The sequence below is a fragment of the Egretta garzetta genome, unplaced genomic scaffold (assembly GCF_000687185.1).
Source record: "Egretta garzetta isolate BGI_Z169 unplaced genomic scaffold, ASM68718v1 scaffold149, whole genome shotgun sequence".
NCBI classification, from domain to species: domain Eukaryota; kingdom Metazoa; phylum Chordata; class Aves; order Pelecaniformes; family Ardeidae; genus Egretta; species Egretta garzetta.
The window spans coordinates 2,416,263-2,431,659 of record NW_009269998.1 but is presented as its reverse complement, the minus strand read 5'-3'; the positions used below and the strand labels follow the sequence as shown (position 1 = coordinate 2,431,659).

The following is a 15,397-nucleotide window of genomic DNA, read 5'->3' as shown; positions in this document are numbered from 1 at the left end:
TAGGGCCAGCTGTGTTAGGACAAGGGGAAATGGTTTTAAACTAGAACAGGGTAGGTTCAGGCTAGAGGTAAGGAAGAAATTTTTTACAATGAGGGTGGTGAAACACTGGAACAGGTTGCCCAGAGAGGTGGTGGAGGCCCCATCCCTGGGAACATTCAAGGCCAGGTTGGATGGGGCTCTGAGCAACCTGATCTAGTTAGCGGTGTCCCTGCTCACTGCAGGGGGGTTGGACTAGATGACCACTAGTGGTCCCTTCCAACCCTAAACATTCTATGATTCTATGATTCTATAATCTCCCAGGCATATGCCATCATGAAGGCTTCATGCTTGCTTCAGCCTTCTCGCGTTGTGGTCTTCCTGCTGTAGTGAAGAGTGTTGGGTTTCCAATGACGCCCCTGCTGTTTTGGGGAGTGTCAGAAAAAGAAACGTCTTTTTGTAAGATAATCCAAGTGAAAAGAAAACCAAGGATCAATTTTAGTTTCTATTGTTATTTTTGGTCATAATAACAACTCATGCTGTATTTTGGAAGCATAATAGTGAGGAATTTTTTCAGCGATACTTTTGTAATTATCTGGTTTTAGGCTACATATGAGTAATTTTACTAATCAAAAAAATTGAAAATAGCAGCTTTTTTTTTTTAGTTTTCTTTCTAATTAAACCATCTACTCTTAAATCCAGAGGGAGATTCTGATAAGATGAAAATGCTCATCTATGTGCATGCTGAACTACAGAATGGGCAATTTGTAGCATCTGTTTCCTGCAAGCACATTCTGAGTTTTGCTAGATACTAATTCTTCTCAGGGCCGTCTACTGTGAAATAGTGATAAGATCCAAGAAATAATATGGTTATTGTAATATTAAACGGCCTTATTTTAATATTCTTAATGCTAGCACGAGGAAGGACAAAGGACAAAGTAATGGTGGTTGTCCATGGGGGCTGTAAGTTGTGAAGAAGAAAAGAGCCTGGGGGGGTTTTGTGTTAAGCAGTAGGGAAGCAACAGTTGCCGAGGCACTGGGATGTGGTGCCAGTTATGTAGGTGAGGGATAACGTCTCGCTGGAACATGCTCCCGGGGATATTGGTTTAACATATAGGCACCTATATACTTGGAGATATAGAGGATGTATGCAAAACAAACCCAATGTAAGTAAATGTTCATTAAAACGACTCCGTGACAGCAAGTCGAGGGAGTTCTATAGAGGAGTATCCTTTAATGAGAAGTCATTGCCTTTGAGCGCAAACTATTCAGTTTGACTTTGAAACTCAGTGTTACTTCATCAGGTAATCGGTTGCCTACAGGCTGCATAAAAACATTTTGTTCTGAGGCCAGCAGCAGATTTTTAGGATCAGTGGCGGTATAGAAAAGCATGGTTGGCTTCTTTTTAAGGAAACAGCCAAAAGTGAACTAAAGAGGGGCAAGACAGTTCTCCCTCCCAGAGCATACAGCTCCCATGCTGTCTGGGTTCAAACCACGAGTCCCAGTCAACCAGATGCCACTGGCTGATCTGCCCCCAGTATCAGTGAGAGGCTGGAGGGAGCCCTCGGTTTCTTCTCACCACAGTAACTCCGCACTTTGAAGACTTCAACAGGCAAGGTGTTATCTTACTGTGGCATCGCTGCCTTTAAATTGTCATAGAGCGTAACAGTGGTGGCATCAACATAACTGCTGCTGTGCTATTATGGTATTTTTCCAGACATCAAGATACGTAGATGCTATCGATATTAGAACTAATTTTGCCTTTTATACGCTTTTGTTATTTCTTCGTTAGGCATCACACAGAAAATAGCATTATGGTGATTAAATACTGAAATTAGTAAGCACAGCCTCATTCATTTCATGGATTTTAATTTTTCCCCTTGTTAGAAAGGAAGACTGTTCTAGGAAGAGATTGGGTACTGTATTATTGCTTTAACACACTAGCACACCAACTTTTTAGTAGAGAATATGCAAAACTTCAAACCAAAAAGATTCCATTTTTGTAAAATTCAGTAGTTTTGAATTATTCCTACAAATATAGTTTGAAACATTACTGAAACTCTTCTGTAACAAAACCAGTCTGTTTTTTTGGCAGTGACATTACTAACTCACTACCTGCACTGATTACCAAATGCCAAAAACACATGGAAAGCATTATGAAACTTCACATTTAGAAATAGTTCAGAGATTTGATGTGCTCCTTGTGATCATCTTCACAGGTAAATATTGAATGTTTTCCATGTAGGGTCATATAAAGAGAAAAGAGTTTTATTGCAAGTTTGGGACACAAAGATCTTGTTGGACAAAAAAAAATGTAACCTTGGACTTAAGTGGGAAGAAAAACAGAATTAAAAATAGGAGAAAATAGGCTTGTGAAGTTGTACTTTATGTACCAGTTTTGTAGTTGAATGAGAATTTTATATGTGTTCATAAAATAAGGTTTGTCATAGCTTAAAATTACCAATTTACCTGATTTTTTTTCATAGGGAAAATTGAAGGGCTAATGAAAAGGATTTACTGTTTGCTCAGTGTAGGAATTAGAAAAATACCTCCTCAGTAGCTACAATCTGAGTAGCAGGCAGCTGGAAAGTAACTCAGTGTAACTTTGGTGTGTCCTCTATGGTAGATTGTATTGTATAAATATTTGTTCCTAAAAGAAGGGTGATATTAAATATAACTTGCAATGCTAGATTAACTAATACAGAAAATGTGTGCATCGTCAGTTCAGAATTGTACGGTTTTCTGAATAATCTAGATTTTAAATTAATGGTTTGGGGGGCAGGGAGGGCAACCAGGAAGTTCTATACGCTTTGTAATTACTGAAAGGAATTTTTAAAAAAAGAAGTTAAAATTAACTTTCCCATGCAGGTGCGCTGTTTTCTGGCTCCACTAAGAAGATAATTTCTAAATTTTACAGTTTTGAGCTACTTGAGGTACATTGTAGCACCTGAATTTTTTTTCATATCTCTAAATTAATTAGAGATGGTATCTACAGATAAATTGTTATTTTTATTAATTTTACAGCACTCTAAGACAACATAACACCAGAATTACATTAGATTTAAGAAATCTTACTAAATAAGAAAGGGTCTGAACTAACTTCTGTTGAGATTAATGATAAAGCGCCTGTTTATGTCAATGCAAGTGCTACTGGCTTTGCTTTTGACCAAAATCATGACTGATTATGTGATGTTTTAAATCATAAGGTTTTGTCTGAAGAACCCTTCAGAAAATTCCATTGACCCTTCAAGTTGATTTCTGGATGAATATAACTGTAACCATGAAAGAAAACCATCTCGTGCCCAGTTCTGAAAAAATGTCATTAAAGCTGATGTGAAATGATATGTACTTGAAGATGATTGCCTCCTATATATTAACAGAAATAAAAGGGCAACTGTCCGTGCCCTCTGGTGTGAATTTCCTTTCCAATTAGTACTTCTGATCAACCTTTGATTGGAATAAAGAAAAATATGCTGATTTTTCCTGCAGCCTAGGAGACCCTTCCAGCGTCCATTCTGGATGAGAATATTTCAGATGGCTGATGTCGTTGATATTATGTATGCTTTTTGTGTGTGTGTCCTGATTAAACTAATTGCTTAGAGAAACAATAGCAAGTATGAATCTTTTATCAGATCTTGTCATGATTTTTGTTAATTGGTTATGTTATTGTGGCTTTGATCTCCCCATGTGTTGTGTTAGTGAAAGAAGTTAAAGACCCGGCAAAGCTTATGCTAATTTAATGGTTATTGTACATTCAGTATGTATTCAGTATAACTGTGTTTCCATAAGAACTTCTCTTATATAAACTAGACTTAAACTATTTTAGTATTATTTTTACATCAGGAATAATAAATGAGCTCTACATTCCTCAGTCCATTATACTAACACTTGAGACTTTTCTCCCCCAGGTTTGCATTCACCGCGTTAGATCGTGCAGCAGCATTCGCTTTATAAAATCAAAATATGTGTGCGTGTTTGACAAATCTGCCCTCAAGTTTAGTCATCAACAGCGATTATTCAGAACATCTGCTGGTAATCTTTTTCATAATAAAATAATTTATTTTATTTTGTTATGTTATGAGTGTTACATTAGCAGTTTGTATTAGACTGGTATTAGACTATTTTTGATGCATTCAGTTTTTTTCTGTCTGATATCTTGTATTTAATATTAGACATGCTGTATTTCCTTATTGTCTTTTTTAAGTTTCATGTGGCCAAATTGTCCAGTTTAAGCTTTCTGACATTGGAGAAGGGATCACGGAGGTGACTGTGAAAGAATGGTAAGCTCTGCTTTCTTGGAAATACACTAAGAAATCAGCAAGTAGTTTAACAGCTGTATTATCAGTTGTTTATCTGAGAATATGTTTTCTGGGTTACCACTGAAGTTTTCCAAGTTTCATTTTCCACATTTTAAAACCTTATATATACTGGGTTTTACGTTTTGTTTATTTGGGAGTGAAAAAGATGGAAGGAATGGGATGCCCTAACTGCACCTGTAGATAGGCTTTCCTTCAGCAATTAAAGTTTTCAGAGAGCAGGAGGTCTGTCTTTTATTATACTTACTTAGGCTGAACTTTAGGAACAATAGACTAGTCTGGAGAATCCACAACATTTTATCCTATACCCCTTCCCTGTTGATTTTAATAAAAGCTTTGAACATTTGTTTGCAAAAAGCCAACAATGAATGGATTAAGCAAAACCAAAGTGTTCAGTGAAGGAAGGCACTGTTGAAATGCCTCGTTCTTTGTACAAATAGGTGAAAAATACCTCTCTCTGCACAGAAGACAGTGTTTCCCACTTCCAGTTTCTTTTCTGAAACTGATCGTACACTGATCTTGGCAATCTGAAACAAAGAACTGCCTTAGGTTCAGGCTAAGCTGGGCTCATTCTTGGTTTTAGGTGGCTGATGTTCTAAATCATTGTGTCATTTCACACAACAAAGGGTTCTGGAGCAGTCAGGCAAAAGGTATATAGCAAATGTATCCATTATGTACAATCTGTTGTCTTATCTGGAATGCATTTTTATGTTGTGGGGTTGTACATAATTGAACTTACCAAAAGAATGCACAGCGTAGATTCTTACGCTTGATATGTTTTATGCTGGCCTGTGTCTTTTCTCTTAGGTATGTAAAAGAAGGTGATAGCGTGTCTCAGTTTGATAGCATCTGTGAAGTACAAAGCGATAAAGCTTCCGTTACTATTACTAGTCGTTATGATGGCATCATTAGAAAACTCCATTACAATTTAGATGAAATTGCTTATGTTGGAAAACCATTAGTGGACATTGAAATTGATGCTTCAAAAGGTACTGTAAGCGGTTTTCTTCTCTTGCATATTTTAAGTTTGTTATCATAAAGCCATCAGTGACAGAGGAGTTCACTTCTTCCTGAAAATCTTAAAACTGAATTATTTTTTTTCCCTTTATAAAGTCAAGAAAATTAAGTAGAAAAAGCTGTGATATTTTATTAGGATTTAAAATCTCAAAAGCCAGACATTACCTATTGGAAGTTTAGCTTAAGCAGCAGCCTTTAGCATGCTATGTTCCCATCCGCAGTAGTTCAAAGTAAATGTTAAAAACTTCAGCTGTCACAGAATCACAGAATGGCTGAGGTTGGAATTTAACAAATGCTTATAGAGTGGTAAAGTTAAAATTTTTCTTTTTGTTTGCAGGTGTTGCCCCAGAAGAAGATGTTGTTGAAACACCTCCCATGTCTCATGAAGAGCACACTCACCAAGAGATAAAAGGTCACAAAACATTAGCAACCCCTGCAGTTCGTCGTCTGGCCATGGAGAACAACGTAAGTTTGCTGAATCAGGTCCTGCTGCGTTTTATCCGTCTTCTATGTACTTGTTTGACTGACTAGGAGACCACTGCTCTAGAGGAAAGTGCAGTGAGAAATGATTTGTTTTCAAATACGTTTCAAATGTGTACAAAAGTGTTGTAAAGCTGAAGAGGATTGTGCTTTCTGATGATTATGGTGGGTAGGAAAAGAATTACTGGGCTTAAAATGCAGCTAGGATGCTTTAGGCTGGAGATGAAGAAAACCATCTTAGAACAAAGATAATAAAGTATCAGAATAGATTCCTGGGACAGAGGAGGGAAAAATGGAATCTTTGGTTTGGTAAAATAATGGAAATAAAATTGATAGAATAATGATAAAATAATGGAATCTTTTGGTTTTATATAAAAATTATGTAATTTTCGTACAAGTTGCTGCATTGATGCTCCGGGGCAGTGTCTATTTTCTTAGGTGATGTTTACATATTCCTTGCAGTACAAACTCCTTTTGTGCTGTTTTATCAATATGTCTCAGATGAATCCTCATATATTTCTTCTAGCAAATGAAAGGCAACTCAGTTTCCTTTTTTTTTTTTTTTTTTTAAATTTTAGTGTTCTCTTTAAAATCTGCTAGCCATGTTCTGGTTTTCAAATATGTATTAGAGGGGAGGATGTACTTGGTGATCTTTTAAGTGCTTTTCTAATTCTTTTTTCCTGTGAATCTATGAATATTCCATTGGTTTTGAAGCTTGTGGTGCATTTTTAGGAGAAAAATAGAACAATAACTAGAGAAAATTAAGTAACAAATAGCTTTCCTCAAATCAGTTTTTCACTATTGATCCTGTGAGATAATTAAGAGGTAAGTGGTATTCATAGTTCCTCCTTAAGGTGTGCAATTAGACAGCTAGTGGGCCTTCTGGATGGCTTGAACAGTGTTGAGTATCTAATAAATTGGAGGAAGGGGAAGAAAACTGTAGGTATGTTAGATCAGTAACTGGAATAATTTTTAACTGTAGCTCACAATATAGGATATTTTGGTGTTGCTATAAGATGGAAGTGTCATGGTTTGTTACGTACTTTACAGATTAAATTGAGTGAAGTTGTTGGAACAGGGAAAGATAACAGAATCCTTAAAGAAGACATTCTCAATTACTTGGCCAAACAAACAGGAGCTATTTTACCTCCATCACCAAAGGCTGAAATTATCCCACCTTTGCCAAAATCGGAGACTGTGCCAGCTGCTCCAAAGGACAAAGCACGCAGAATTCCTGTACCTGTTTCCAGACCCATTGTGTTTTCAGGAAAAGATAAAACTGAACCTATAACAGGTAAATTGTGAAACAGAAAATCTTGAGACCGTGTTCACAGTAGACTACCAGTAAATGTTACTCAGTGAAGAGTTGATTCCGTTTGATGGGAGTGTGTTTCATGTTACTGTCATGCAAGTGAGCAACAGGAAAACGTGGTCTGTAAGAAGGAGTTGTATGAAATTATTATTTTATGAGATAATTGTTCATGTTCTGGTTGGATGGAGTTGGCCTGCAAGTTGCACTTGCTCATTTTTAATCCGTGTTTCTTCAAATGTATGCTGAAACAGGTAGGAATTCTGAAATGCATGTGGATTTGTCACAGTATGCATCATTATGCAATTAGTGGCAAAGTGCAGTGAATTTAAGGGTTTATCAGTGCTTAATAATGGCGTACTTCAGCATTCACACTTACTTGGAGAAGAGTGCAACAAAAGACTCCAAGGTAAGAAAAATGCCAGTGAAAGAGGAAGATAAAAGGTTTTTGCTTGCCTTTCAGGCAACGTTTCTTTGAAGAGGCTCGAAAGAGTAGTGCAGACTGCTGTATTATGATTTCAAATACATACATAGATAGGAAAGATACGCAGTAATATCATATGAAATATTACAGTTGTAAAAATTGAGTTGCATGTGCTGAATAACTGTTGCTCCTAAAGCGAGCTTTACCCTGTCTTTTTTTGTTGTAGTTGGGTTTTGGTTTGGTTTTAAGTTGGGTAATTTGTTTAGTGGAAACAAATAATTGAAATTTCACCATAACTTCCCAGAAGCTCATTTTATTGGTTTAAGAAGTCAGTGAATCTTTTCCAGGTTTTCAGAAGGCAATGGTAAAGACTATGAGTGCAGCCCTGAAGATACCTCACTTTGGTTATTGTGATGAGATTGATTTGACTCAGCTTGTTCAGTTGCGAGAAGAGCTGAAACCTGTAGCACAAATTCGTGGAGTTAAGCTTTCCTTTATGCCTTTCTTCATAAAGGTGAGACGTGCAGCAGAGCACTGTATGAAGTACATACGCAGATTTTGCCAAAATCTGATCAGTGACTGTTGTAAGTTTGGAGCACCTCTCTGTCATCTGAATAATTACAGGTCACAAGAAAAGTCTCAAGTTTCCTTGTTTATTGAACCACTTATGAATTTACTGTTGGAACTACAGTTAGGGTTATAGAACATCATGGAAAATTTTTGAAATATTAGTGGGGAAGGATAGAACAGATAAAGCATTATTCATTAAGGGGGTAAGCACCACTGTGTGTTTGAATTACACAAAACAAATTTTGAAACTGTCGGTATTTTTTTGAGCTCCTTAAAATGAACGTCACGTGAAATGCATCACTATTATTGTTACTATATTTTTGTTGGTAATGAATCCCTCAGATGAATGAGTGTGTCTCTTCTGTTGTTCAGGTGCATGAGTGTGTCTCTTCTGTTGTTCAGAAGACCAGGCACTTGCACTCGTTTAGTTGCCATGGTTCCATTTCCAACTGTTGGCATCAGTGAAGGCTGATGCACTGCCTAAGCTACACACTGAATGCATAGCTTAGTCTGAAAGTTCTGGTAATGCTATTTCAATTAGAGTGCTAAGTAAGCACTCGTTCTGCTCACTCTCTTTAGAGGGAATTAATGTTACTTCCTTGAAATAATTGTCATCTAAGTGGAGAGCTGAGAATGACATTGCTGCTGAATCTCGTAACTTTTGTCTTGGGATATTTGATTTGAATTGTGGAACAGAAGTAACAAATGCAGATTCAACTTCAATTATACTTGGGAAAGGGATTATCACTTTTTATATGTCTGTCTGCTCTGTGTTTGGTTTTTGTAAGTCATCTTTTTCTTCTGCTATCCCAATAATGATAGAATATCAACAGACAAGTTTAGGAGAGTTTGAGCCAAATTTGATTGCATTGAGGAAATCCATCTTGCTATTAATCTAAATTGTCTCCCACCATTCCTTCATTCTCATGCTCTCCGGTTATAAACCATAAAAATCTTACCTTTCTTTTTTTTTTTTTTCCTTTCATATTTAACAGGCAGCCTCTCTGGGTTTATTGCAGTATCCCATTCTTAATGCTTCTTTGGATGAAAGCTGTCAAAACGTCACGTATAAGGTTTGTAAACTGCTGATAAAAGTTGTGATTAGAAAACCTAAACTAACAGCTAACAAGGGCTTTTCAGGATGTCTGAGCTAATTGTAAGAACCAAAATTATGATGATGTGCTGGAAAATAATTTGTGTGTCCAGATTCTAAGATTGGTTTTGATTTATTATTGATCTTATTTTAGTAGTTTGTTTAATGAGAGTCACTTTGTTATTCAGGCTTGCCTCGAAAATGCATATTAATATAGTGATTTCCTGTTTTTCACCCAAAGATGGGCCAAGCATTTAAAATGAGAACATTTTAAATCTAATACAGTAATTTTTTAGTAATGGCACAGTGCTTCCACTGTTCCAACACTCAACCCTTAGGTATTAAAGTCATGTTTTAAATTCAGTTTTGATAAAAATTATGTAATTTTCGTACAAGTTGCTGCATTGATACTCCGGGGCAGTGTCTATTTTCTTAGGTGATGTTTACATATTCCTTGCAGTACAAACTCCTTTTGTGCTGTTTTATCAATATGTCTCAGATGAATCCTCATATATTTCTTCTAGCAAATGAAAGGCAACTCAGTTTCCTTTTTTTTGTTTTTAATTTTAGTGTTCTCTTTAAAATCTGCTAGTCATGTTTTCTTACATGTTAATCATCCTAAAGTGAAATATTTTCAGTGTGAAATTGATTCCATGATTTTGTATTTCCTGGATGTGAAATTGCCCAAATCAGTTTGCACTTTGCAGATGTAGAAAGCTAACATTTAAAAATTTACACACCCTTCTCTCCTCAAAAGGAATTGCTTACTACAGGCAGTACTTTATAAGCTAAAAAGATATATAAAGAAGGCATTCTTCAAGTGCTTTTTTAAATAAAATATGTTTTATGTTGACTGCTTATGTTAATGTCGGGTTAATTAAATGTGTTGCAGGCTTCGCACAACATTGGAGTTGCTATGGACACAGAGCAAGGTTTAATTGTCCCAAATGTGAAAAATGTTCAAGTTTGTAGTGTGCTTGAGATTGCTTCTGAATTAAATCGCCTACAGTCCTTGGGCTCTGCAGGCCAACTGGGAACAAATGACCTCACTGGGGGCACGTTCACCCTTTCAAATATTGGCACAGTAAGTACAGGAAAAATGAGAACTTACATCTGAAAACTGCTTCTGAAATGAATACCTTTGTAAAGTTTAATATGCAATGAGCAAAACATGTAGCAATTAATGCAAGAGGCAATCTGCTTTAAAAAAAAATAAATTGTTAATATCCCCAGCTTTTTCTTTTCTAGATTGGTGGCACTTACACCAAACCTGTGATACTACCTCCTGAAGTAGCTATTGGAGCACTTGGAAAGATACAGGTATATTAACTTTATCTCAGTGATGTGAGTGTTTAACTCTAGCTAACTAAGGTCATCTGTAATGAAAAGGAAACGTGGAGTGTCTGTTTGTTTTGTTTTTCTTACATATACATTTCATCTTTATGTAACAGAAACTGCATAGCTTGTGATTGACAAGTTTTGTGATGTTTTTAGATAGCTCTGCAGGGACACCAAATGTTGAAATGGAAGTCTTTTATGCCAAAGGTTCAGATTTGTTTTCCAGAATTCTGTTATATTTCACTCTCATCTCTGTTTAGACTTCTAGCTATTAGGAACCAACGTAAATGTATTTTTACAAGTTTTGCAACATGGCGATAGCATTGCTACAATCATCAAGGAGAAAACTATTCTGATAATGAAGTTTAATTTCATGAACCAGTTAGCTGAATCCATATGGAACTCTGTATGATGAAGGCAGTTTCATATTTTCTGTTTCAGGCTTTACTTCTCTAATACAGACATTTGAGATCAATGCTGGAAATGAAATTAGTATTAATTTAAGATACTTTTTCTATGTTCTTCCTGGGAGAGCCTCTTGTTTAGGGAATGCTTTAAGGAAACTGTCGCTTTGAGCACTAACAGTGCAATAAACTATTCACAAAGAAACTTCTGAGTCAAGGAGGGTTTTTGCTAGTTCAGTATTTCCATGATGGTGGAAACGGGATAGGACTGTTTATTATGTAGGTTTGCAATATAGTCTAATCCGCAGCACAAACAATAATGGGAAGGTCTTTGTTTTTTGAATAGCACCACTGCTGTCTCTCTAATTTAGCAAAATGTTTAAATTTCGATTGACAAATTGACAATGAAAAATAGCGATTGTTAATGAAAATATTTAATATTTCTATTTTTTTACTTCCTCTGATTTTTAGGTTCTTCCTCGGTTTAATGGAAATGGTGAAGTATTTAAAGCACAGATAATGAATGTGAGTTGGTCAGCTGATCACCGCATCATTGATGGAGCTACAATGGCCCGGTTTTCTAACTTGTGGAAATCTTACTTGGAGAACCCGGCTTCGATGCTGCTAGACCTTAAATAAAGGAAACCATGGCTAGAACATGCCTTTACACTCTGTGGATTAGACTGAATAATTATAAAAGCTGGCTCTGCTAGCACGTGCCCTTTGCTACTCACATTATATAATTATTTTATATGGTTAAAAGTTCTCAACAGCTGCTATCAGTCTATCAATTAGTTGTTACTTCTTTTAATTAGCAGTGCTGTAATTTCTTCTACAGCAGACTGTCAAACTTAATAGGTCATGACGCGCCTTCTGAATCTGGTGATGGAATGTCTTTATTTTGCCTTTTATAATATATACGGTTGCAAGGCTGGTATGACTGAATGGCACTTATCTACATCTGCAGTATTTATAATCCAATTAACCTGTTTTGAAGGGCAATACTCAAAGTTCTTCCTTGTTGGACACGTAAATTTATTTTAACAAATAATAGCCAAACTCGCAAAAGGAGTTATGCAAAAATCATATACAAATAAAATGCCTTTTATGCTTCTGCTGTAAGATGTCCAGAGAGCTTTTTGTTGTTTAACTGAGTAAACCTCTCAAGTCTTTTGCTACTCCACATTCTCCTGGCAATTACTTGCACAGGTACTCTTTATCATCCTATAAATGAAGAGGTCTTATTTATTCAAATGCTTACTGATAACATTTATCAATAACTATCAGGGCCTTAATACTCTCTAGAATATCCTGTATTTTTATAGGCTGGAAGTAGTTGCCATCCTTAAATAAGTTTCTAGATATTTTTGTTCCTTATAGAAAGCATCTGTCTGTTAAAAAAAAAAAAAAGAAAAAAAGGAGGATCTCATTTGTTATTCTGTCATTAGGTAAGCCTGATGGTAAGCAGAATGTGTTCTAAAAGCTTGCATCACCTTGAGTTATTGATGTTCAGACACTGGAATTTGTCAGATTAATCAGATAGGCCAAAGAATTAACATTAAAAAAATACTGTGAGAGATAAGGACTTTTTAAGTTTGGTTACGAGGCACATAATGAATAGGTTCAAGTTAATGCCTTCAGAACAGACAACAGTTACGTGGCTTTAAGGTAAACTAAACGGATGATGAGGAATGGCACTGGTTATTTAAAAGGAGATATGAAGAAAACTGTTGGATATAAATACCTCTAGAACCATAAGTTGCAAAGAAACACAAGACAAGACAGTTACATGGCCTTAAAAATGAATGTGTGAGGCACAAAATGGACATTTTCTCCTTTCTTTAGATATATCAAAAACTGCCTCTACAGGAGCATTCTCCAAAACTGTAGACCAAGTTGTCTATTGCATTTAGCTGCGAAGGTGCAAGACGCAAGCTACCAGTGGTAGAACCTCTGCTATCCTTGATGCTGAGACTGAGCAAGAGAAAAGCTGGTAATACCGGGGAGGGAGCATGGGAGCATACGTGTAAGGTGCTATTTATATTTCTATTGTGGTATAAGGGTCTTTTATATGTAGGTCACTTCTTACAAAGTTTGACTAATATATCATGCTTATGACCTATTTCATTTTTATCAGATTTATTTATTCCTAATAAAAATAATAATAAAGCCACAAAGAATTGTAGTAATATTGTTTCTATTTGTGAATTTCATGCAGGCAATCCTGTACAGGTGACTCAAACTTCTGTTTCTTCTGATCTTAAAGAACCTACTGCACTCAAGACTACCAAAAGAACACAGCCTAATGGCTACTTTCCTACAAATAAATTGTGGTAAGGGCTTAGTCTGAACAGTATATTTTTTAGTCTGATGACCAGGGAGAAAATAAATTGAGGAAATAGAAGTGTATGACAGAAAGCAGGAAAGCAATTTTGAAATGTTTGAGACAAAATAGATTTTGCTCACACAAGGAGCCTGAAATTTCTTTGTCTCTCAAAACTCCAATAAAAGGGAAGGTTATTTTTTTTTTCCTAGCTCTAATTATATCTCTCTGTTAAGGAGGAGGAAATGAATTAGTTAAGTTTTTAGTTACGACTTTTTTAGATCAAGAAAAGACATCGATTAAAAAAATACTGTGGAGATTGAATGTATACCAAAACTGAAAGAAGAAATACTTATACCAAAGAACCTGTTGGATGATTTTTGCTTTTGCATATCTTTAAAAAAAGAAAAAAAAGCTTAGAAGGTTGAAAGCTAAAGCAGTTAGTGTCTTTTAAATAGGTGTTGGTAGTCAGGTAGTTAATTGGTCACAGACTGGAGAGGGGGTTTTTTGACTATAAACTTCTATGTGGTAATGCTAGGGTCCAAGGCTAATAATGAGGAAAAATTATTTCTACTGAAAGAGGGTTATAACCAAAGGAATGGTATTTTTGAAATTTCATCTTCACAGTTTATACTCCAGTGCAAGAATTGGTTAGAATCATGCAGTTTTTATGGCTTTTGCCTCAAATAGTGACCTGTGATTATTGCTGTCTCCTCTTTCCATTTGGGTGAAGGAAAAGATTCTGACAGACTTGCTCTCCTTTTATCTTCTCCAAGGGATCCCTGAAGAAATAGAATGTTAAAAATGTTTCATGGTTGGAAGCATGAGAAGGGGTCAATAATAACCCCTCTGCGCATCCTGGTAAACACTACCTTTCTGTCTGGGCTTCGATAATTTGCACTAAAATTCCTCAACGAGAGAATTCTTCAGCATGGGCAAAAGCAATGAGTAAAATACTTAGTGATGTAATACTTTTTCTAATCTAATTAGTCGATGTTGCTGTCTAATAGCACTTTGAAGCTCAGTTATCTTGCAGAGAAATAATACTGGAGTATAGCAAGTAATTGCCATTTTGAGTGCAAAACTAGCTTATTTTTCATTGTGGAGCATAACAAGTGCTCCTTTGTTCTTTTTGTTCACAATTTGTAACTTTTGTTAATGGGAGCCCAGTCACATTCAGCAAACTGGGAAGACATTAGGAGTGGTAAATGCTTTGGGGGTCTGCAGAAGCGCCTCATGTGATACCTTCTATTCTCAGCATAGGTTAAAATTAGAACTAGACTGACATTGCAGTGGAGTCTGAGTGAGAGTTCTAAATGGTTTTGGTAGTACAGACAAGATTCGTAATTTATCTCTGCTCTTGCCCAGAAAGCAATGAGTCACAGGAAATCCTTGAAAACACCAGATAATTGAGGTAAGTTGTTGTTAAACTGTTTCAGATGCCTGAAGGTGAAGTTGTTGGGAGATCTGATTACTTGGGAGTAAATTTGTGGTTGTTTTACAGCCGTGCTTGGGAATTCACTTCTGAATTGTTGCCTGTGATAGCATGATTATTATGGCTTTTATTTTCCTGACAAATAATAAGATCTAATAACAAGAAACTTTCGATGGTAGCTCTGTTACTATATAATATATAAGTCATATACTTAGGCCCTCTTTCATACTTCATGGCTCTAAGGCAACGTTTATTGAACAGTAAGCTTTCCACAGCAAAAGAGTTCCCCAGTGTAAGCTTTACTAAAAATAACTATTGTTTTGACTGTATAGTCCAATACTGGTTTTAGTAGTACAAGTATTAACAAGTATCTCTTTAGAGATTTGCACTGCAATGTCTCTTTTCTGCACAATTTATATAAAAAGATTTCTAGTTTTCTACATAAAAAGGCTTATAGTTCAAAAAAAGTCTCTAAAACCCAAGAAATGATAGATCAGGTAAATCACTTGATTTCAATATGAGTTTAATCCTGAAAAATAAGGCAATTTAAATTGTAACCATTAATCAGAGCAAAAGACCTGATACAGTGTTTCAGTCATTACTGTTGCATATTGGGATGAGGAACGGGAAAGAGAATTACTATGAGGACCACTGAAAGAGAAGTTAATCCTTCAAACTAGTAAATGTGATCGCGTTTATGTGGGGGAGGGAA

The 15,397-nt window shown here is 35.9% G+C and overlaps 2 protein-coding genes across 2 annotated transcripts in view; both read left to right on the top strand.

Annotated features, from left to right (window-relative positions):
* Window positions 1-293: 293 nt before the first annotated feature.
* On the top strand, window positions 294-12,335 carry DBT (dihydrolipoamide branched chain transacylase E2). Its single transcript, XM_009647531.2, has 12 exons — window positions 294-2,195; window positions 2,845-2,909; window positions 3,885-4,008; window positions 4,181-4,256; window positions 5,100-5,281; window positions 5,647-5,774; window positions 6,840-7,083; window positions 7,870-8,036; window positions 9,088-9,165; window positions 10,078-10,269; window positions 10,434-10,505; window positions 11,399-12,335. The coding sequence occupies exons 1-12, from the start codon at window positions 2,108-2,110 to the stop codon at window positions 11,564-11,566; spliced, it is 1,584 nt and encodes a 527-aa protein (XP_009645826.1). The 5' UTR covers window positions 294-2,107; the 3' UTR covers window positions 11,567-12,335.
* A 98-nt stretch (window positions 12,336-12,433) lies between these two features.
* Window positions 12,434-15,397, top strand: part of LRRC39 (leucine rich repeat containing 39) — an 11,814-nt gene continuing 8,850 nt past the window's right edge. Inside the window, exons 1-2 of the mRNA XM_035902845.1 lie at window positions 12,434-13,260; window positions 14,027-14,664. The gene's annotated coding sequence lies outside the window, so the exon portion shown is untranslated. The remainder of the gene's footprint in view (window positions 13,261-14,026; window positions 14,665-15,397) is intronic.